The sequence below is a fragment of the Cupressus sempervirens genome, chromosome 8 (assembly GCF_028749045.1).
Source record: "Cupressus sempervirens isolate cs-2001-9-10 chromosome 8, ASM2874904v1, whole genome shotgun sequence".
Lineage (NCBI taxonomy): Eukaryota > Viridiplantae > Streptophyta > Pinopsida > Cupressales > Cupressaceae > Cupressus > Cupressus sempervirens.
In genome coordinates, this window is record NC_143125.1 from 276,507,390 (window position 1) to 276,531,067 (window position 23,678).

Genomic DNA, 23,678 nt, shown 5'->3' on the forward strand with positions numbered 1-23,678 from the left:
TTAGAATTATGAACATAGATCTATGATCAAGTATCTAAGTTTTTGCTGTTTATCTATAACATTTGGCATTCATCCATGATCAAGCATCATAGATTCATACTATGAAATGATTTATTTTTACAATTATGTATATTTCTCTTATTTTTCTTATATATATAAAGCATATATATATACACACATGTGCATACCAATACAAACTATAATGAGAAAAAGAGTTCATGTACCCACAAACCAAATTCCCATATCCGAACTCATCCCTGAATCTGAACCAGTAACTTGGGATAAAAGATGTTTGGCTCTTAAAAAACCAAACACACAAGTTCATTGAATAATCAACATGATGGATAAAAAGAGCATGAGAACATGATTGTCGTGACTAAAACAACTGAAGGGTTAAGACGATTGCAGAAGGCTCCTTAGACTGTCTGAAGACAAATTCTGGAACCAAACTATCTCTTATTGTCAATGTCAAGGAACCATTAATTTATTTTTATATTTGAAACTTTTAACTATCTAGCTGAGTTCAAAAGTTTGGAAACAAGAAGCATTTTTAATCACTCTACAAAATACATACCACTACCCTCTAAGCAATAGCGGATCTCTTCATCTGTATGCAGATGCTCCTCATAGAAGTTTTTAATCTTCTCGTGGTAGTTTGCAAGCTTTTCCGGACATATTGTTAGCATATCCTGCAAATGCATTAAAAAGTTAACTGTTTAATGCATAGATCTCCATTTGACTACCATCAAGTAGATCAGTTATTTTAATTTCAACCATATTTTAGTTATAACCATCAATGAACTAGTAGAATTATACCTAATAACCTCATGCTAACTAGTTAATGATATAGTCATCGCTTCTGTTTTCACTAGCCTCCTTGTATGGCTCTATTCAATTTCATGAGACATCTGGATCATGTCTAGATCTGTATGTTTCGGTAATTAGAGTAGATTTATTATGGACCGTAATTTTATTTTTCTTGATAATGAAAAGAATAGGAAGATGACCATTCAAACAAATTATTTAACAGACCTATTGCATTCCACATTGGGAAACATATGCATAATTAGTTTTATATAAACAGGATTTGCATCCATGCAGATTCCTTAAGAATAGTACAAACTGAAACAATTGAGGGGCCAATTTTAATCCCACAAAATTTTAAAGTAGCTATTTAATCCAAATTGGTTTTATATTCAGTATATGTAGCTCTAAAGACTGATGTCAGGTTAATCTGGATAATGTCAATGGAGACTATCCTTTTGGTCTGATCATTTCAATATTTACTGAATCTCTATATTACATTTACTGTGGTCCGATTCAGCTCTCTATGAACAGCCTCTGTGTAACTTATAGTCAAAATATTATGTACTTACTTGATTAGAAGTTCAAAAATTATTATATTACACAAAACATTTGGGATGGGAATGGTGTTGTACCCACACAAAAAGTTCATATAGTATCAAATTCCAGCTAGAAGCTTGTCTTTTCATGAATTGCTAGTCATTTTTACAAATTTTGTTCTGTTGTCTATTGTGTAAATTGTTCATATTAATGCAGGAGAAACCTATAGGTTTCAAAAGCATTTCAAAAGATAGTGGACATTCAATGATAACTCTAAAAAGGTTATACCTCATGGACAGATCAGTTCAGAAATAATTTTTTATTATTATGGAGTCCATGGGTGCACTTGTGTTTACAAGATAGAAAAGAATAACTTCACTAATGAGTGTGCACTTGCCAAACTTATGTGAGCTTTCCACTAATAAATATGACTCGTAATATTTTTAATGCAAGGGTCATGGGTTTTTTTTTTGTGCAAAGATCTCATCCTACCTTTAGCTTTCCATTAACTCTAGCATTGTTATTTATAGCCTGTAGTCAACTATTTTTATATGATGTATCTTTAGATGTCTTGCCATGCAAGAGATGTGGGCAGTAAATCATAGTTTGCAATAAATTCAATCAAAAAAAAATTTATATGTTGCATGATTTTAGTTTTATTATTTGAGGATGTGATTTTGTAATTAAAATTTGTATTTTATGCAAATTATTCTTAGAGAATAAGTAGTCACCAGATTTCAATTTATTTTCATGTCGTAGCTTTGTAAATTAAAAGTGTAATTTGTAGATGGAATGTAATAATAATTCTCACGCTTGCTATTGTGGAAGTTAATATTCAATTTGTATAATTGTTTTTCAGAATTCATCATTCACTCAGTGGAATTTTCACCAGAAATCTCTTATCTAGTTCTGATTAGGCGAATTGTCTTGTGCCCTAGAGCAAAAAAACAAAAAAAAACTAATTTACTTTTGTTTATGCATACTCAAAATCACCCCAAAATACATTGTGATGATTGTCAAAGAAGTACATGTGCGACATAGATTAGTGTAGGTTAGTTTGTGTTGCGTGGCAATTCCCCTCCTAATTTGAAGACAAGATATACAACACATTGTTCTCATGTTTGTCACACAGACAAGAAAACTAAATGATAGAACAGTACAAACTTTAGAATTAGAATGCAAACACAGAGTCACAACCATACACTTAGTTGCTTCTACAACCACTGCCGGTACAAACTTTAGAATTAGAATGCAAGCACAGTGTCACAACCACACACGTAGTTGCTTCTACAACCACTATTAGATAATATGAGACCATTTTTTTGATATTAAGAATTGATGGCAAATGCTTCAAAAACTAACCGTCAGAGCTTTACACCAGGGCGGAGTGTCACAAGTGCTCCTTCCGGTTTCCACATTTCGCTTGGCCTTATTGTTGGTCCCCACTCGTATGGGCTACCTCCACACTTTGAATAGCTGATTTTGACTACTGCTAATGTCTTCCTTGTTCCCAAACATTCTTAGTCTATGCGCAACTTTCCTAGTATGCAAACGCACAAAGGCTCATCACAGTAAATCTATTGGTTTCACCTTTCGATGAGTGTTTGCTCCTTATTTCTCACTATCTTGTGTTTGTTGAAGAAAATACCACATGTGTTTGGGTTGCCAATACAATCAATGCCTTCCAACACCTGATGTAATTTGCCTCCTTCACCTGTGGTGATAACTCAACGATTGCCCCAGTGCTTGCCCATAGCTAGAAATCCCTTCCTCCATTTTTTTCCAAAATCCCACACATGCATCAATTCGCCCTATAGTTTGATTTCACCTGCACATTCTATCTATTTGTTGGGGACCTCCATTGAATAACCCTATTGCTATCGAACCAACCTTAAGTCTCGAATCCTCTTCCAAACAACCTCTCCAATACTAATCTCCTTTCTTCTGAGCTCGTCTAGAATTTGGTCGATTAAAACTTATGTATATGCATTTGTGCTACTCTTGAACCGGTATTCTATGGTTCTTTTCCGTTTCCCAATACTTCCTTTCCTGGGCATTCCACCTATGCCAAAGAAACGAATTTTGAAGTAAGCTTTGCCCATTGCTGAGGGCACTTGAACATTCAAATGCATCTTGTCCTTTCTCTCAAAGATATTCATTACCCCTCTGTCACCCCCCACTATCCTAGGCAAGCTTACCCCTGCCGAATATAGAATTCACTGACGAGACTCTACACCTTACAGACGTCTAGCCCAATTCATAGTCCTCTCTATTCCGTCCAAATATTTTCTCTCCCCCCTTTGCATATTCGATTCTGACTCTATATATATCTTTTGGTCCCTTAGTAATTCCTAGATTTCTTGTCTTCTACAGGCCACGTAAGTTAGTTGAACGAATGTTCCTTTTTCTATTCAATACAAATATATATATGCTTATTGACTTAATGCTAGACTTCCTTTACCCACTTACACATATATCTGTTAACTTCGAATTTATTACATGTAGAAAAAAGGTGAAGACATTTAATAAATTCTTTTTAGTTCAAAGAGGTCAAGGAGGGGACATTACAATCGTCCCTCCCCAGAATTGCTTGCCCTCAAGCAATTTCAATGCTGGGTGTGTCCATATCTGCTCTCCCTCACAGTTGGCATCCTCCATCGAAAAATCTTTCCATTTTACTTAGTATTCTTTGATCGCTCATTTTCGGAGAATTCTTTCCCTTGTTTCTATCACTGCCTCAAGTATTAAAATCAACTTCCCCTCCTCATCCAATGGTGGTAGTGTTGCTGAGAGAATTACATGATGTCCTGGAGCCTTCTTAAGCCTTGACACATGAAATACATATGCACCTTGTTGTTTGTGGGTAATTCCAACTCATAAGCTACCTCTCCAATCCGCCTAATTACCCAATAGGTTCCATAATATCTCAATTTGAGTTTATCAGCTCCACTTCTTTTTAAGGTAAATTGTCTATTGGGCTGCAATCTTAAGTACACCAAGTCATCAACTTCAAATTGTCTCTCCACCCTGTGCTGATCAGCATATTGTTTCTGCTGGTTTTGAGCCTGTTGAATGTTTTCTTTCAATGATTTCACAACATCAATACTCTGCTATAGGAAATTTGCAACTTTGGCTACCCTACTATTTGTCAAAACCAAATCTGAAATGCTTGGTGGTTCGTAGCAATAGAGTGCCATGTAAGGTGACATTTTGATGGACATGTGATAGGTTAAATTATAACAATACTCACTCATGTGCAACCATTTTATCCACACTTTTTGTTGTGTTGAGACAGTTTCTTAAGTAGCCTTTCAGCCACTTGTTAACAATTTCAGTTTGACCATCTGTTTGCAGATGATAGCTAGCGCTTGGAGTTAGCTCGGTGTTAATGTTGTAAGGATCGTTTCTATAAATGTATTTGCACTGCCATTATTATAGGTGTGTTCCAAATGCGGATCCCAATCTCTTATAAATATAAGAGTAGGAGACATGTCTCTAATATTAATCATTATTAGTTAATATATTGACAATATAAATCACAATATAAAAAACATGTTATATTGTGATTTATATTGTCAATATATTAACTAATAACGATTAATCATAGAGACATGTCTCTTCATGAGACATGTCTCCTACTCTTATATTTATAAGAGATTGGGATATGCATTTGGAACACACCTATAACAATGGTAGTGTAAATACATTTGTAGAAACGATCCTTACAACATTAACATGGTATCAGAGCCAAACTGCAAATGTAAGGAAGTAACTTGTTATGCATGAACTCTTCATTAAAAAATAAATATATAAAAAATTGTGTATCTCCTTATACCATAGACGTTTGTGAGGGATGGGCTGAGTATCTAAATAAATGTGGACAACTAAAACTTCTGTCAATAAGTTTTGATCAATTGAGGCTTGGAGTATGCATTTGAGAATGGGTTTTGTGGTTGCTACAAGTACTGGCATGAATCCAAACAGAATATTATATCCGCAACGATTTATGTGGTTCCTTAAAGACAAAAGTGCAAGCAACGAATCCTATCATACAATACAAGTGGCATAATTACTTCGCAGGAGATATTATAGTATTACACAGACAATACTTACCAGTATGCAGGGAATTGTTTGTATCCAACAAAGACATTCATCTATAGATGCTGAGTATTGGTTTTTTTTGTGTGCTTTGGAAAATCTTTATTAAAAAAACAACAGCATTTGAACATTTGCCTCGTATATGTTTGATGTTTGTTCCAATACTTTGGTCATGCTGAGTTTGAAGAATGATGAATTACATATTTAGCCAAATATAAAGACTCATCAAACTCATGGCATCGGATTTATTTTTCCTTGCAATGGTAGCCAACTGAGCAGTCTAAAGTATTGGGCAAGTGGGCAGAGGAGGTGGTCATGATAAATATGACTATTTTTTTAATAACCAGAACATTTATCTGTCAGGCTAGCCGGCAGACTAACAGGTCCCAAAAAGTAATACTGTTGCTATTCCATGTCAAAGATATATTAAATATGAAGATGGGTTGATTAACGAAACCGTGTATTTTAAACTTGGAACACTGTGTTGGAAGGCAGACAGTTTGAGTTGCAGTTACATTATGTATAACTTCCTCTATCTTACAAAAACGTGAATCCTTTTTCTAAAAGTCAGAGATTATTTGGGAAGTAAGGACCACCCCAATGAAGATGTTCTCTCAAAGAACATAATAATTCAGCAAACATGTACACAACTGACTTCTTCAATGGCCATTCAAAACTTTCAAGAAGATATAATTGTAGAAATGAAGCGTAATTTCACCATCCTTACTAACATCGTGTACATGTGAAGTAAAAGGACATCCTTATCAGCTAAGTACAAATAGAACATAAAAGAATGATTATTAAACCTGTCGTGATGGGTGTCTGAACCAGTTTTATTGATGTATTATGATCTCATGTGCATGATATGAATTTGAATTGAAGGCCGCGTGTAAAAGAGTTGAATATCTGACAGGTAAAACATTAAATATGAGAAAACTGATTGGAAATATCTATGTGATTTCTTTATGAAAGCTTATTGTCCTTATCACATTCATATGGCCTAGCGAAGTAGGTATCAGTATAGTTCACAGTTGTTATCGTAACTAAAGTGGTGGTAATAACACGGAGAGATAAACAAAGTTTACTAAAAGTTGTCATCAAATGAATAGACAACGTTCTATCTTAATGTTAAAGACTAATTTTATGGGGACAAAGATTAGTAAGTAAACCAACATGCTTATTAACATATGAAGTTGTGTCTACATAAGGTTTTCTTATTATAAGAAGAGTTGAGATTTATATAGATAGAAGTGGGAATAGAAGATAGATCCGCCTAGATCTGATCTGATCCTTGTAGATGGGGATGGGGCCATCTTGAGCGATAGCGTTAGAATAAATATATTTGTTTAGTATTTAAGAGACACAACCCTTCTATCCAAATAGAAGACATTTGACATTCAAATATTATATTCTAATAAAACTTGGCACTCCAATTGAGCCATAGAATTATAAATTCGTGGATGGATGATTTCAAAGAGAGACAATAACCTTAGATTTTACTTGGAACGATAATGAGAAGTTGGAACAACAATTTTTGAGATATTTGACTTCTTTAAGAAAGACAACACCTTCAGATTTCTTGGATTAATTGGGACAATTTTTACAAAGGCATCGCTGAAGATAATGGGTATTTATTATAACAAAAAAAGGGAATTCAGATTCAAAGGGAGACTGACATCTCATTAGAGGCAACCTTGAAAGAGAGGAAGCAAATAGTGGAAACATGTATTCCAAAGAGTAAAACATATATGGTCTCCTTAAAACCAAGGCAAACCCTACTACATATCGAAGTGAAAGTGTAATAAACCCAAAATAAGGATGGATATATATATATATAAAATTCTCTAAATAAATAAAGAACAATTTTCTTTGAATAATTAAATATTATAATATATTATTATACTGTATTATAATAATAAATATCAATGTAAATCATATTATTAAGAATACAAACATCTTATTTGAATAAGTACAAATGTTATATTTTATAAAGTAAACTACCTATAATCTAAGAATAACAACATAAACCAAAAGTCACGACCATACATCCAATATAAAGGAGAGATTACGGGCTGATACCAGAAGGGGGAAGAAATCATCACAACTAACATTGCCGAGTCATCAAAACTTCATTGCCACCAGTATCATCAAGAAAACGCATAAGGAAGCCATTTGCGATTAGAATTGCTATCACCGATACATGGAAGAAGGAAGCCATTGAATAGAAAAGGATATATGTTTGAAAGGAAGTATTTCTGAAGGGACCTGATTTCTTAGAATACCATCGCATGAAAAATAATGAGCCAGTCTGCTAGGATGCAACGTATTGACCAACAGGAGATGGAGAACAGAGCAAGGAGAGTGGGGAGTCTATCAGAAGCGTCATCAAACAATATAGGAAGAGACCAAATACTAAATTCCTAACCTTGGAGAATACTATGGATGGTTCAAAGTATCACATAGACAGAAGCTCCTGCATCGAGACATTACCAAGCCTATAGCGATCGAAGGAATGATACATAGATACCATGTTGAGGGTAGATAAATTGAAGATTGGCCCATTTTGGGATAGTAACGACATAGGCATATAGTTAGAAGAGACGGCATTAGGCATATATAGAAACTAGACATAATCAATACTTCTAATAGATCACAAGAAAAGGTTGAACAGGAAGCTAACCTTCTAGATAAATGACAAATACATAGAAGGACGAGTAAGGGTAAGACCAATCAAACTAGGGGCATATGCAATAAGGGAAGAAGCAATAGAATTTAAATGAGACAAACATTGAGAATGATTTAGTAACCAATATTGGTAAGTAGAAAATGAATAAGGGATTGGAATCCAAACAGAAAAGAACTCATCAGCGAGAACCATCTACAGATTGAGACAATAAGAAAAGAAAGCAACCAAACTGGAATTAATAGCTAAACAACAAATGTAGAAGAGATGATGACAATAAGGGAGGTCAAAGAAAACTAATAAGAAAAGGTCAACGAATTTATCGTGAACATAAGAAATACAAAACACAATAAGAAGAGAACATTCTTATAACCAACGATAGGAATACAAAACAACAGTAAGGATTAAGGACACTAGGCCAACATTAATAAATAAGGGACAGGAACTAAGTACAAAAATAAACATACTCATATGGTGAACACATATTCAATGGAGATTTACAAGAGTGACCAAAACCTTCTATTAGAGACAGTGACCAATTATTTGGGGAGATAATTAAGTTCAAAGAGGCTTGCAGAATTAACTCATGTTAGATAAAGTATATACAGTAGCAGATCGTAAGATAATTACAGCTATACATAATTTCATCAATATTTATATGTTAGAAATGAAATGAATTATATGGTAGAGAGTTTACCATCATGTTATGCTAGGGATGAGGACTTTGTAGTTCATGTAGGGGCCAAGTGAATCTTGGTAGAGGACAATCATATGAATGTCGAGTATCTCATATATAGGGAACTCAGAGAATTGAGGGCATTCTTGGTTGAATGCTAGGATTCCAAATTGAATCCCAGAGAGAGATTTATAAAGAATCTCTTAGAGACAATATATATTATAGCGGTCAAACATATGCATATGTCAAAGATAAGAGACTTGGTAGAGGTGGGATCTCTACCAAGTAGTGTTACTAGAGATCCCACAGAGACCTAAGGGAGAAGCTCTTTCTATTACAATTACCTAATCGAGATAAAATTCTCACTAGAGGGTTAGGTGATTAGAGAAAGGATTTACCCAAAGGATTAGTCGGGGTAGTCAGAGTAGAATTTTAGATTACTATTTACTAATTCAATGTTTCGAATATGTTCTACATGCAATTTTCTATATTGGACTAACCAATTGTTGCAAGGTATAGCATTTGAACCTAATTGGAAAGAGGGGACATTACAGAAAGGTAAGAAATATTCTACAAGGAAACTACAAGGATCATTCATGGAAGCAGAAGTTCATTACATTCCTCAAGATATGAATTGCATAGAATGAAATGATCACTCATGAGAAATAAGTATCACTAAATAGATACTATCACCCAACAATGTTGATAGAATGAGTGGGAATTTTACATTGTGGGGGGGAATATAACCAATGTTTCATTCCCATTGGTTGACAAATGTTTATACAAAGACATCATCTTATTTGATACATATGGACCTTCATTGGAGCAACTTGTATCAAAAACATTAATGTGCAGATAAGTATTTATTATCCTTGAGTATTATATTTACTTGCTTATTGTATTCTCTCTCTTATGTGAAATTCTACACATACTATAAGAGTTATTTGCTTTGATCTTTTCCTTTGTCTGTGAAGTTGATCTTGCAAGAAAAGAAGAATGACACATTAGGCAGCTTATGACAGTAGCTTAAAAGAAGTTGTAATCAGGTTGGATAAGGTGAGGCTCTTGAAGAAAATATCTTTGATGATTGAGATTATGAGTATCCTTCTACATTAAGAGGGAGTATGACACTTCCTCGAAGGCAAGGCAGGAGCTTAGAAGATTAATACTCAAAGGGAGTCTATAAATACATGTGTGTGACTGCATAATTTTGATGGACCTATGCTTGTGTGTATCATGAGGAAGTATTGACTTATTACTAGAAAGTCAAAAGATCGATATCGAATTCAGAGTGAGTCCGACACGAATCCTTGGGGGAAGAGAGTCTCTAAGGGAGTAACTAGAGGACCTTACTTCCCAGGATCATTGTTCAAAGGGAGAATTTTGAGGTGCAATCCTTTGTAAATGATATCTTCTCTATGAGGAGAAGTTCTAAGTGAAATTTCTTGTAATGCATTCTTCTCTATGAGATAGAATTGAGGTGAAAGCTTTTGTACCACCCGCTGACCTAGTTCATGGTGGTTACTATTTCACATATGATATGTAATGAAAGGTGACAATCTTTCATTGACATATATAAACAAAAGGTAACCATTGTAAGGTGACGATCTTATAAATGGTAGACCTGTTATCATGGCATACTTCATTAAGTTGTCCCAGAGTGTTGGAAGTCATGAGAACGAACATAAGGTAACTATTGTAAGATGACGACTTTATCAATAGTTGATCTATCTCCTAACACCAAAATGTGTTGGACCACGCGTTATCATGGTTCTTCGGGCCGAATTTCGACGGACTCCTTGATAACCAACTTATCATGGTTCTTTGGGCCGAATTTTGTTGGATACCTTGATAATCAACTCATCATGGTTCTTCTGGCCGGATTTTGCAGGACACCATTAAAATCAATTGTTATGGTTCTCCGGGCTGGATCTTGCAATACACCATAACTTAAATCTATCATAGACCACACTTAAGGTGGTGTTCAAATATTGTACTATAATTGCTTTAATTCTCTCTTTGCTAAAGAGGGAGTGTTGAAAAATTCAGCCTCATAGTGAATTGAAGCAAATTCTATTTGTAATATATGTATGTGTTGATGGATTTATGTTGATATTCTTAAATATACCATTCCAAGAATATCATACTGAGATGATATCTCTTCATATACTTAAGAGCATAATGTGTTCTATATCAATCTTCCCTAACCAAGAGGGGGCGTTAAGATTATAGCTACACTCAGATTGATTTAATCTTAACATACAATATTTTTAAATCAATCCGACTGTAGCTATAATCTTAACACCCCCTCTTAGTTAGGGAGGATTAATATAGATTCTAGAACACATTATGCTCTTAAGTATATGAAGAGATATCATCTCAGTATGATATTCCTAGAACGGTATATTTAAGAATATCAACATAAATCAATCAACTATAAAGTACCATTTTGCAGTATTCGTTTGATGACTGGTTACCCATACTAGATGGCCGTATAGAATGGGCTTTTACAATGGTTATATGGTGATAACCATGGGTTGTATGGTGACTGAAGGTACTGTACGGTGAAATAGGAGGTGTAAGTAGGGCCGTATGGGGTGAGAGATGAGCAGTGGATGTACGGTGATAGCTATGAAAGTCGTACAATGGAATGAAGGAAGATCGTACAATAGAATGAAGGAGAGCCATACACTGATAGCTATGGAATCCATACGGAGGTAGGAGGGTGGAGGCTATACAGTAGGAGGGTGAAGTCAAGACGTATAGCCTAAGATGTTTCTGAATGGAGGGGCCATACAAGATGAAGTACGGAGCTTGGAGAGGACTGAAGTGCAGACAACAAAATGTACAAAAAATACAAGAGAAACCCAAAACGTTCTATATCTTATTCTTTCAACACAAAGAGAATATAATGACTTCTCCAATTTGCAATATGATGGTGCTCTGATTTGCCAAATCCGAGCAAAGTACTACAGGCGACGGAATAGGGTGAGGGGTGAATTCCACCGAAACTGGAATAACCAAGTAGGGAAGATCTTTCACTTCCGAAATAGCGAACAACAGAGAATCCCAACTGGAATTCGCAGTACAAAGAAATAATCCAAATTGCATACCTAAATACTATCTACAAGCCGTGCTTAAATACCCATTGGGAAACTTTCCGTGAGTGTACAAAGATAGTTGACGACGAAACATTATGGAAACAAAACAAAACAAAAATGGGTCCGAGATATATTAAATCAATCGGCCCATTAACAATAGTTTGATAAATGATTTATTTTATAACGGGAACATTGCATCAACACACACATATATATTAACATATATTACAAATAGAATTTTCTTCAATTCACTAAGAGGCTAAATTTTTGAACACTCGGTTCCACATAAACTAAACAATTCTTGCCAAAACAAACTCATAGACTTCTTATCCCTGTCACTGACTATGTTCCTGGGCAGCCCATGAAGTCTGAAAATTTCTTTGAAGAAGAGACCTGCTACTTGGGTTGTTGTGTATATAGCTGATATGGCAAAGAAGTGTGCAAATTTAGTAAATCTATCAACTACAACATAGATGCAACTTTTACCTTGAGTTGTTGGTAGGCCGGTTCTGAAGTCCATTGAGATACTCTCCCATTTTTGGTAGGGAATAGGCAAGGGCTGAAATAAACCAGCTGGGTGTGTGTTTTCATGTTTGTTTTGTTGGCATGTTGGTCATTCTTGTACAAAACTTTGAACTTCAAGTTTTGATCCCTTCCAGCTGAAACTTTCTCTAATTTGCTTGTATGTTTTAAAGAATCCCAAATGACCCACCATAGGAGCATTATGAAAAGACTTGAAAAACTCCAATTTGAACTTGGAATTTGGTAATCAGAAAATCTTATCCTTGTAGTGTATCACCTCATTTTTCACTTTATACCTGTTATCATGAAGTTTGCCTTCAAGTACGTTTGAGGCCCACACATCATTAGCATATTCAGCTGTAATATTTCTCTTCTAATCAGTTCTTATCTCTACTATGGAGCATAAATGTGGTCTCCTAGATAGAGCATCAGCCACAGCATTTACGTTCCCACTCACATAGAAAATGTCAAAGTCATAGGCCTGCAATTTACTCACCTGTTTTTGCTATCTTTCACTCAAGTATTGCTGGTTTAGGAAGTATTTGAGACTATTGTGGTCTATTTTAACAATGAATTTACTCCCCACTATATATTGTCTAAACTTGGCAAGGGTGTGCATTATTGACCATATTTCTTTGTCATAAATTGAATAGCTCTTTTCAGCACCTCTCAACTTTCTAATTTCAAAGGCAATGGGGTGTTTATTTTGTGTTAGAACAACACCTACCCCTTACCTGATGCATCACATTCCAGCTCAAATGGTTTAGTAAAATCAGGTATTGCTAAGACCGGGCATGAACTCACAAGTTCCTTAAACTGGTCAAAACATTCTTGAGCTTCATTTGACCATGCAAATGCCCCTTTTTTCTGTCAGATCAGTCAATGGATCAGCCACTTGTGAAAAACCTTTACCAAATCTCCTATAATGTTCACACAACCCAAAGAACCCTTTCAAATGTGCTAAATTTGTGGGACGAGGCCAATCTATGATTGCCTTGATTTTTTCGGGGTCAATGCTAACTCCTTTAGAGCTGATAATGTGACCCAAGTGCAACAATTCCGTTAAACCAAATTCACACTTAGACTCCTTAGCAAACAAGATTCCTTCTCCAAAATACTAAGCACTTCCTCTAAATGTTTCAAGTGTTAGCCGATTGGATTGTTGTCAGTGTTTCTGTAGCCGACAGGGTGATTGTCGTCAGTGTTTCTGTATTTTGTAGCCGACGGATAAATAGTTTGTAGCGGACATAATGTTTGTGGCTGACGGACTCCTTCGGGAAGGTTCGACAGATGGTATTTATATCCCGTCTGGGATCATTGTATCTCATCTTCTATCATCTTATCTTATGAAGCATAATGTAATGTTCTGGCATATGCGAATAATAGGAGGAGTTCTGTTGTTCATTGTCTGTGTGCATTTCTTAATTAACCTATGCTGTAAACACGTGGGCACATCTCCGCGGGAGATTGCTCCGCGGCAACTCTCCTGTCTGTGGGATTCTTTTGTTTATTAGATGAACAGCCTCCCACGAATGTAAACCAGTCTACGGCGGATGAAAAGATCTGGCAACACCCTCGGACGAGCTTTGACTTGTAAAGAGAGTCAGCCGCGATTGTAATGGGCATCCCTGGATGTCCCAAAAAACTAAACCAATTTGCTGAAAGGAATTTTGTCAAACAGTTTGCATTCAACCTCTTATTTCTCCGTTTAATGTTTTAAACCCCTTATAACTCCAGAAATCAAATGTTTATTTGTATGGAATTGGTATCATACAACATAAACAAGAAAGAAACTACAATAATATGCAAAGTGGAAATGAACTGCTGCTAATAAAATGTTATTTTCAGAATTCATAAAACCAAATAAACGGCAGATTTATCAACTCACTAATTACTTCAGCAGTATTGACATAATACTCCAGCCCATGCTTTCGAACTTGCTGCTACAGTGCTTTGTCCTTCAATCAGTTCATTGCCTTCGTAATATCATTGCCTCAAAGCGGCATAAGCGTTGGAAAAGTAGTGAAGAAGATATGAGCAAAATACCAAATCTGCCTGTAGCTGAAAATGCAACTAAATTGCCTGATAATGAAGCCAATAACAAAGAATTCCAAAGGCCAAGCCCCAAGGGAATGACGTCTAGAATGTTACAAGAGAGGATAGACATCCTCAAATGCCAAGAACGGAGCTGCAACTCACACACCAATTTCTTCTCATATTCAACCTTGCTAATGAAGCCACAAATGCTTCCTTTTATTCTATTTCCAAGAGTCCGCTCAACTCATATGGGCAATGTGGGATAAAAGATGTGTAGTATATAAAACATATATTAAAATACCCCTTATGTCTCCCTTGGGTACACATCCCCATAAAATAAATATTAAAGTAACACTTTAATATTTTACAATTAAATTAGAGGTTACTTTAATAAAACTTCAGGCATTAAAATGTATTAGCAATTGAACTCTGAATAATGCGAGTGATAGCTCATCGGAAAGCTCTCACCGAGGAGTATCAAATCCAATCACCAAAATTGACCTGCACTGTGTCCTGCCCACTTACTAAAAATAGTAAGTATGCCTGAAACTGAGTAAATCAATTTCGTTTTGGCCCAAACTGGAAATGACTAGGCCAAAACACTCCAGGATCCCATTAAACCCTTCGTTAGCGCTCGAGACCATGTAGAACAAGGCTAACGCACACACACTTGGTCAACTGCTAAAATGGGGACATTACAGTCCACCCCCCTTGAAATTGCTTGTCCTCAAGCAATCTCAGTCCAGCCTGTTGAATAACCTGCTCACTCTCCCATGTAGAATCTTCCTTCGGCAGGTCTCTCCATCTGACCAAATACTCCTTCACTATCCTGTTTCTAAGCTTCCTCTCTCTGGTGTCCAGAATAGCCTCGGGTACTAACACAAGCTTCCCCTCCTCATCCAAAGGGGGTAAATCTGCAGAAGGCACTACATTCTGACCAATGGCTTTCTTAAGCCTAGACACATGAAACACATTGTGCACTCGATTGCCCTCTGGAAGCTCAAGCTCATAGGCGACTTTGCCCACTTTGGGAATCACCCTGTAGGGACCATAAAATCTAGGTTTCAACTTTTCAGCTCCGCTCTTCTTGAGCGATGACTGTCTATATGGTTGTAACCTCAAGTAAACCATATCCCCTACCTTGAAGCTACGCTCTATTCAGTGCTGATCAGCATACAATTTCTGTTGATTCTGGGCCTGTTGTATATTCTCTTTGAGCACTTTCAGGATGTCCTGACTATCGTGCAATAAGTTTTTGGCTTTGGGCACTCTACTGTCCCCCAAAACTAAATCCATGAAGCTAGGTGCTTCATAACCATAGAGTGCTATGAAAGGAGTCATCTTGATGGACATATGATAAGTGGTGTTATAACAATACTCTCCCATATGCAACCATCTGATCCAAGCCTTTTGCTGTGCAGTTACATAGTTCCTCAAATATCCTTCCACCCATTTATTCACAATCTCTGTTTGCCCATCTGTTTGTGGATGATAACTAGTGCTAGGTGTAAGATCTGTACCACACAACCTAAACAACTCTTGCCAAAAAACACTCATAAACTTACTATCCCGGTCACTGACAATGAATCTGGGTAGCCCATGTAACCTGAATATCTCTCTAAAGAAAAGATCTACCACTTGTGTTGCTGTGTAAGTGGACGGAATAGCAAAAAAGTGAGCAAACTTCATCAAGCGGTCCACCACCACATAGATGCAATCCCTTCCCTGCACTCATGGTAAATTAGTGATGAAGTCCATCGAAATACTTTCCCATTTCCTATCAGGAATGGGCAAGGGCTGTAATAAACCTGCAGGAAATGTGTGCTCTCCCAACGATTAACGATATAACATTGTAGAAACCCTTGGCTCCACAAATGAACATATCAAAGCAATTGTCAAGAACTCGATGCTCAAAATCTTAATTGTCCCCCTATTTATATTTTTTCTCCATGAGGAGGCAAATCCTTCAAGAAAGTTCTACGAATGTGAGGAGGTGGATCTTTCAAGAAGTTTTTAGAGACATGAAGAGGTATGTCCTTCAAAAGCTTCTAGAAACATAAGGATAAGCTTCTAGGAACATGACGAGGTGGATCCTTCTAGAAGCTTCTAGAGACATGAGGAGGTGGCTCTTTAAAGAAGCATCTAGAAGCATGAGGAGAAGCTTTTAGGAACATGAGGTGGATGCTTAGTTTCTTTTGTTGCCTTATAAGATTAATTAAACATAAGGTTATCTTTTAATATTCATATAATTGATAACCTTACAAATAATTAATTGATTTCTCTCTTGTTTCTCCTCTTATCCTTTGAAGAAAGAAATGCTGAGAACTCCATTGAGAGGTTAAAAAGACGAGGACATTACAGTTTGTCCCTTCTAAAATTGCTTGTCCCAAAGCAATTTCAACTCTGGATGCTACAAAATCTCTTCACTCTCCCAAGTATCATCCTCAACTGGTAGGTCCCACTAGTTAATCAAATATTCCCTTATAATTTGTCTTCTCAATTGTTTCTCCCTAACATCCAAAATAGCCTTAAGTATTAATATCAACTTACCCTCATCATCCAAGGTTGGTACAATATTGGAAGGAATCACATGGTGCCCTAACACCTTTTTAAGGCATGATATATGGAAAACATCATGCACTCTTTTATCTTGTTGGGTGGATATTTTGCAAATGACAGTTTTGGGTAAAATCCAGTCACAAAATAGGATGACCAGCCACAAAGTGTGAGACAGAGTCTTTCCTACCTTAAAGAGAAGGCTCCCCCTTCTCACCGTTCTTTAGATCAACTCGAGGTAAGCAAGAAGTCAAGAGATATTAAAAGGGGTGTTACAAATATTCTTTCCTCTTAACTTTCAGGAAAGAATTCACTTACTCGTGGAGCGAGTAATGGGCAGGGTGAAATCTCTAACTACACTTCTATCTAAAAGTTGAAAACAATGATACCAATAAATCAACACTAACTCAAAGACTAGCGAAAAGTGTACCAAGCTTTAATAATAGGGCACAAAGACTTCCAAAAGTAAAAATATCCTAACTATTTTGTGAATCAAGAAAAAGGTATAAGCTATAGACAAAGCTTCTAACTATATATCTCCACAATTACTCCTAGTCAAAGCTTCGGCTCCAATTGCTTTTTAACTCATTTTACACTCAATTATCAAAAACACAAGATTATATGAATCAAAAATAACATATGAAAATTACAGACAAAGCTTCTAATTCACGCAAATAACAATCTCACTCAATCAAAGTTAAATCTCAATTGTTCCTTTGTATTCACTTTTCCCTCAAAATAGTGCTGGCACAATTTCTCCAGAGCTCTCTTGCGTACAATAAAAGATAAAAGATGATTTTAAAATGAGGGGTACTCCTTTATATAGGCAAAGGAGTTGAGAAAAAGATGGAGGATAAAGTGGGAGCAACTCAACCAACTTTGACCCGGTCTAACTAGAAGAGAAATTATTGGATTACATGCAACTACACATGCAACTCACATTATGTGTAATTACATCTATTCATGCAATACATCCTCTTAGATCTACAAACAAAAATAAAAACAAAATAACAATCTTAAAGATTGTTCTTTAGTGCCTTGAACTTGATGATAACATCACGCACTATAGAAAGATCAAAAATCTCCATTGTCTTCGATATGGCCTCTATCCTTACTGCATCTGCATATGCTGATTGCACAACCTTAGAATTTGTCACCGAGGAATCTAGCAAGTGTTTTATCAAAGATTTATACAAGACAAATTTGTTCATAGTGTGAGAACCAAAATCTTCAAAATCTAAATCAGCATTGATCTTGATTGTATATTCTAAACTTGCCCTTTCAACTGCAATTAGATTATCACATTCATCAAGAACCTGACATCCCATTTCTCTAAAATCACATGTGACACCTGTTTCTACTACTTGGCAAACTCCAAGAGATGTCTGCAACTTTGTAACCAATTTTCTTAATGTTTCTTCTTTATAACCCATAAGCCCTTGATTCCTAAAGAACATTTCACTGGATGGAAGAATATCACATCAAACGATGACATCTAAATCAAATTTAGCAATCTCATCCTAGTCATTAAGAATCTCCTTCAAATCATTTGCTTCTTAAGTCAAGGAAGAAATCAAGTTTTGCTCCATTTCACTCATCTCTTTGACATGCTTAAGAACTGCAAATCTTTCCGTAATGGCTCAAACTCCTTCAAAGATTACTTCTATCCAAGACTTGGCCGCTTCAATCAGCTTTCTTTCCTTGGATGTCTGAGATGCAATAACAACACTTTGAGAAGATTGTTGCCGAATGACTTCATTTAGGCGAGCAACCTCCTGTTTGAGTTGATTCTTCTTCTCCCATAATTCATGATTGTTTTTCGATACATTAGCTAATGCATCTTGAAAACAACTCAAATGTGACTGCTTCCCGATTTCGACCTTAGTGAACTTGTAATCAAAACAGGTAAGTTCTTCAATAGGTTTGTCCACTAATGGCTCAGCAACTTCTACAAACTTGGTTTTATTCGAATCAACTAAGATCCTTGAAACAATCTTATCTTTCAAAGATTTAGACTTAGTTTTCTTGACAGGAAGGTTATCTGGAGGTAGAACCTCTTTTCTTCTCTTCATTGTGATCTTGCTCAATCATGCAGGCAAGCTGAAACTTTCTTCTGTGGAAATAGGTACAGTGGAGACCATTGGCATTGATCCTAATTGTATTTCTGTTGTGATTGAACAAGATTCAGTCTACATAGTTGAATTCATAGGTGCATGATAAGAGGATTTTGTCATAAAAAGCTCAAAACCTGTCAGAGATGTATCAAATTGAGAAACTTGACCCTTTGTAAGAGTTGAAAAATCTTCAAACACACTTCCTAAATGTTCATATTTTTCATTTGCCAAAATGAGGAGTGGCTGAAGAAATAGGAAAAGCCAACATATTGACTTTTGAAACTGTAATAGGTGTAATAACAGTGGAAAATGAATCCACATCATCATGAATCTCATCCAAAAAAGTTGCTTCATGCATGGATGGTGCATGAGTCTGTGCAAGTCTTGGAGGAGATATGATCATAATTTCCCCTTCTTCTTCCTCATCTTCTTCGTCTGATTTTGTCTCTAATTCCTCCTCTGATTCCTGAACTAGTTCAGAGATCTGAGATGATTTAGATCCCTTTCCACCATTCAACTTGAATTTAAGAGAATTATTTGCATCAAAACAAGAAGCTCCATATTTTCCTATAATTTCCAGCTGTGACTTCCTTCTAGGAGGGCCAAAGCTTCCACAATCCAAACCCAATTTTGGATTAACCCTTTTTAGGCCTTTAATTTTCAGCCACTTGTTTGTATTTGCCAAAATGGATTGAAATCTATCTAGAATGGATGTACCTTCCTTCTGCTATCATTGAATGGGAAAAGGGCACCTTTTATCAAAACTAGCCTGATGATATTCCGGATCAAGAATGTTGTCATCATTTTCAATTTGTAAATCTGATAGGATCTCAAGCATGTTAAGATCAATGACTTGCTGCAAAGTTACTCTGCAATAGTCAATCTTCATTATATTCAATTGTGTTCTCATATCAATCCAAACATCCTCGATGCAATGAACATGTGTGAAAGCCCTTTTGATTTGAGAATTCATTTCTCAATAATCAAAGTTGAATCTGGCTTTAAACTTTTTCGAAGTAATTAACTGCAATTTTGCTTCCATATTTTTTGCTTTATGTACAGAATTGATCAAATAATTACCAATCGCCAAGGGTTTGGCGGAAGAAATACCAAAACCATGCCTATGCAAAGTATGTTGATCATACTGAACTTCCATGAGTTGTCTAGCTAATTCCATCAAGATGATCTTATAAGTAGCATACCTACGTAAGGTATATGGCTCACCTTTAAAGTATCCAACCCTCAAGTAAAAATTGGAAACTGGATAAAGATACAACCATATTGATTTACCTTTTCCCAAGCTTCATCAAATACCTTTTTGATGGATAACTATCTATCAAACAAGCACCGAAAATGCCCAAGGAAAGCATCTTGGACTCTTTTGTAATGGAACTTACTATTAGCTAGAGTGATCTGATCATAGTAAACCCAAACTGGAATCTAAAGATGATCTCCTTTGGTTGAGAGTCCAGAGAAAGATCCCCGGGCAGAAGCAATGTATACAAGGTAGGAATTCATGTAGAAAAACACTGAAGTCCCTATGTTGAAAAAATGTCAATAGAGTGCAGTGCTAATCAGTTCTCCCCAAAAGATATTTTCTTTGTTCTCCATGATCTGGAAGATGAATTTATACATCCATAGTTCGAAATCAATGGAATCTTTAAGACCACAAACCCTGCTGAGAAGAATAATAAGGTCTTTGTACTCTTTCTTGAGGTTATACCTGTGAACGGTCTTTGGCCATCTCGAGAAATTATTCCTGTTATTATCCAACCAATATTGGTTTACGTACTTTTGATAATCTCCCTTTTTCTCATTCCAAATTTTGAAAGATGATTCTTTGGTCAAATCTACACATTATGCATTATGTGGCACTTTGAAGATTTGCTCAATAACTTCTGGATCAAGACTAATAACAACCCTGCCATCAACATCCTTGATTGTCTTGGATTTTGTGCTAAAACGTTTTGCACATCCAAGAACAAGCTCAAGTTCCATGGCAGCCATAGGAAAAGTAAACACCAAGTCAATATGACTTCTCTTGATACATTTCATCTAATGACCAACAGGAGTTTTTACTCTTCGTAGAAAATCAGTCATGTCCACGTGTCCAATCTTCATCTTTAACACATTGTCAAGGATAGATGTGACATGAGATGGAGTTGCATAAGCCAACTCTTTATCAAACAGATATTTCATCTTGCCCTTAGATTTAGATGGTGAGGGCATTTCTTATGCTTGTGCTGCAACACAAAAATCCCAAAACATAAACACATCATCAGAGCAAATCACTATACAAGTTGATTCTCGATCAGCAACAAAGGTTCGAGTACGGATTTGAAACTTTGTAAACCCAATGAGATGATCTCAAAAGAGATATCATACCTATGCAGTGAATGAAAATGGGAGATGAAGTGAAATATTATGGAAGTGAAAATGGAAGGAAATGGATGTGTAAAGGTGGAACGCATGGGAATGTGTGCAAATGTAGATTGTTGGTTTTCAAAAAGTGACTTAGGTTTTCAAAATGTTATTGCACAAAAAATAGATTACATGTAAGTGCAATATGTAATAAGGGATGGAAAGTGAGATGAGATGTGAATGCGGACGAAGAATGAGCTGCGAAATGTGTAATGACATGAGAAATGGAAAAACATGTATTTGCTCATGATGGCATGAGTGCATATGGAGAGATGAAAATGGAATGTAGCTTGAGGTGAAATTAACTTTATAGTCATCTTGGTGGAAAAGTGAAGTCAAAGTACATGGGAAAACATGTATATGACAATTTTGACTTCTCAAAAAGTGACTTTAAGTCAAAAATGGGTTTGAAAATGCAATTACATGTAAGGCTTTTCATGTAATCGTGTCATGTGAGTGGATGTAGAAAGTGAGATGAGTGAAAATGGAAGAGGAAAATGAGAATACATGCACATGTGGATGATGAATGAGATGAAAAATATGTAATCGCATTTGATGAATGAGATGTAAAGCGTTGTGACATGAAAGATGGAAATAGAATGTGATGATGCTTTTGCATGAAATGGAAGATGGAGTGAAATGAAACATGTAATGTTCTGGCTAGCAAAGGAGTGACTTACAGTCTGCTTAGTTCCAAAATGGATCCAAATATACTCTTGCCAGAGATCCGTACGGATGAGGAATTGGAATTTTGGAGGTGTTGTACGGTAGCAAAATTGGGATGTAGAGGTTGTACAGAATGAGCTATACGGATGGAGGAGCAGTCTGTACGGTGAAGGAGGATTGTCCAAGCTGTACGATGATGTTGTTTCCCGTACGGAGATGCTAGAAGGCCGTACGGCTATTCTAAAGGCCGTACGGTAGTAAGCCGTACAATGATGTGGACGGGAGAAGATGGGAGCCGTACGTTGAGGGCAGATAATTGAATTTTGTACAGGAAGGTAATGTAACAATATGAATTGTAGGTGGACGATGGGAACAAAACCGTACATCATGAACCATTAACTGATATTATTAATTAATGACAAAAGACAATGTAAACACCAAACAATGTCGTACCAGAATGAAAGAACATTCACAGGTTGATAAGTACTTGTAAATAATGAGAGCACTCTGGTTTTTGCCAGATACCAACCAAGTTGAACACCAACGAAATAGGGTGAGGGTTGAATCCCACCAAAACCGTGCAAGCCAAATAGGGAAGATCTTTCACTTCCGAAATGACGAACAATCTCGAACTCCAGCAAGAATCCGCAGTACAAAGAAATAGAATCCAAAAGCATACCTATCGACTATTACGAGCCGTGCTTAAATACCCATCGAGAAAAGCTTTTCGAGGGTGTACAAAGATTAGCCGACGGCGACACAAACTACTATGACAAATTTAAATTTGGGTCTGAGTTAAATTAAACAGTTGGCCCGTTACACAAAAATAATTAAATACATTTATTTCTGTTCGGGAACATTATAGTCCTCCCATCCCGAAATTTGCTTGTCCTCAAGCAAATGCAGTGCCGGATGCTGAAGGATGTGTTCGCCTTCCTATGTTGCATCGTCCAGCGATAGATGTCGCCAATGTACCAAGTATTCTCTCATCGTTCGGTTATGCAAGACTTTTTTGCGTACTTCGAGAATCTCAGCAGGGTCCAAGATGAGTTTCCCCTCCTCATTGAGTGGTGGAAGATTTGTAGTGACAGAGATGTTTTGCCCGATAGCCTTCTTTAGACAAGAAACATGGAAGACATTATGAAAGCGACTACCTTCGGGAAGCTCCAGTTCGTACGCTACCTCACCAATGCAATGGATCACTCAGTAGGGACCATAAAACCAGGGCTTTAGTTTCTCCTTCCCTGTTCCCTTCAGTGGGGACTGTCAATAAGGCTATAGTCGGAGATAGACCAAATCCCCCACTTCAAAACTCCTCTCTAATCGATGTCTGTTGGCATATACCTTTTGTCGATTTTGTGCCTGCTATAGGTTTTCTTTCAAACTCTTCAGAATGTCCTGTCCTTCCTGAAGCCAATCCTTCGCCTTTGGAGCGCGACTGTCGCTCAACACTGTATCGA

At 36.4% G+C, this 23,678-nt stretch overlaps 1 protein-coding gene across 3 annotated transcripts in view; it reads right to left on the reverse strand.

The window, feature by feature from the left end:
- The window catches only part of LOC149542506 (acireductone dioxygenase 3-like), a 199,710-nt gene that overhangs the window by 85,127 nt on the left and 90,905 nt on the right, over positions 1-23,678 (reverse strand). For all 3 annotated transcript variants that reach the window (XM_089797441.1, XM_089797440.1, XM_089797442.1), the window contains exon 4: positions 575-689. In XM_089797441.1, coding sequence (XP_089653567.1) covers positions 575-689 — 115 coding nt within the window. The remainder of the gene's footprint in view (positions 1-574; positions 690-23,678) is intronic.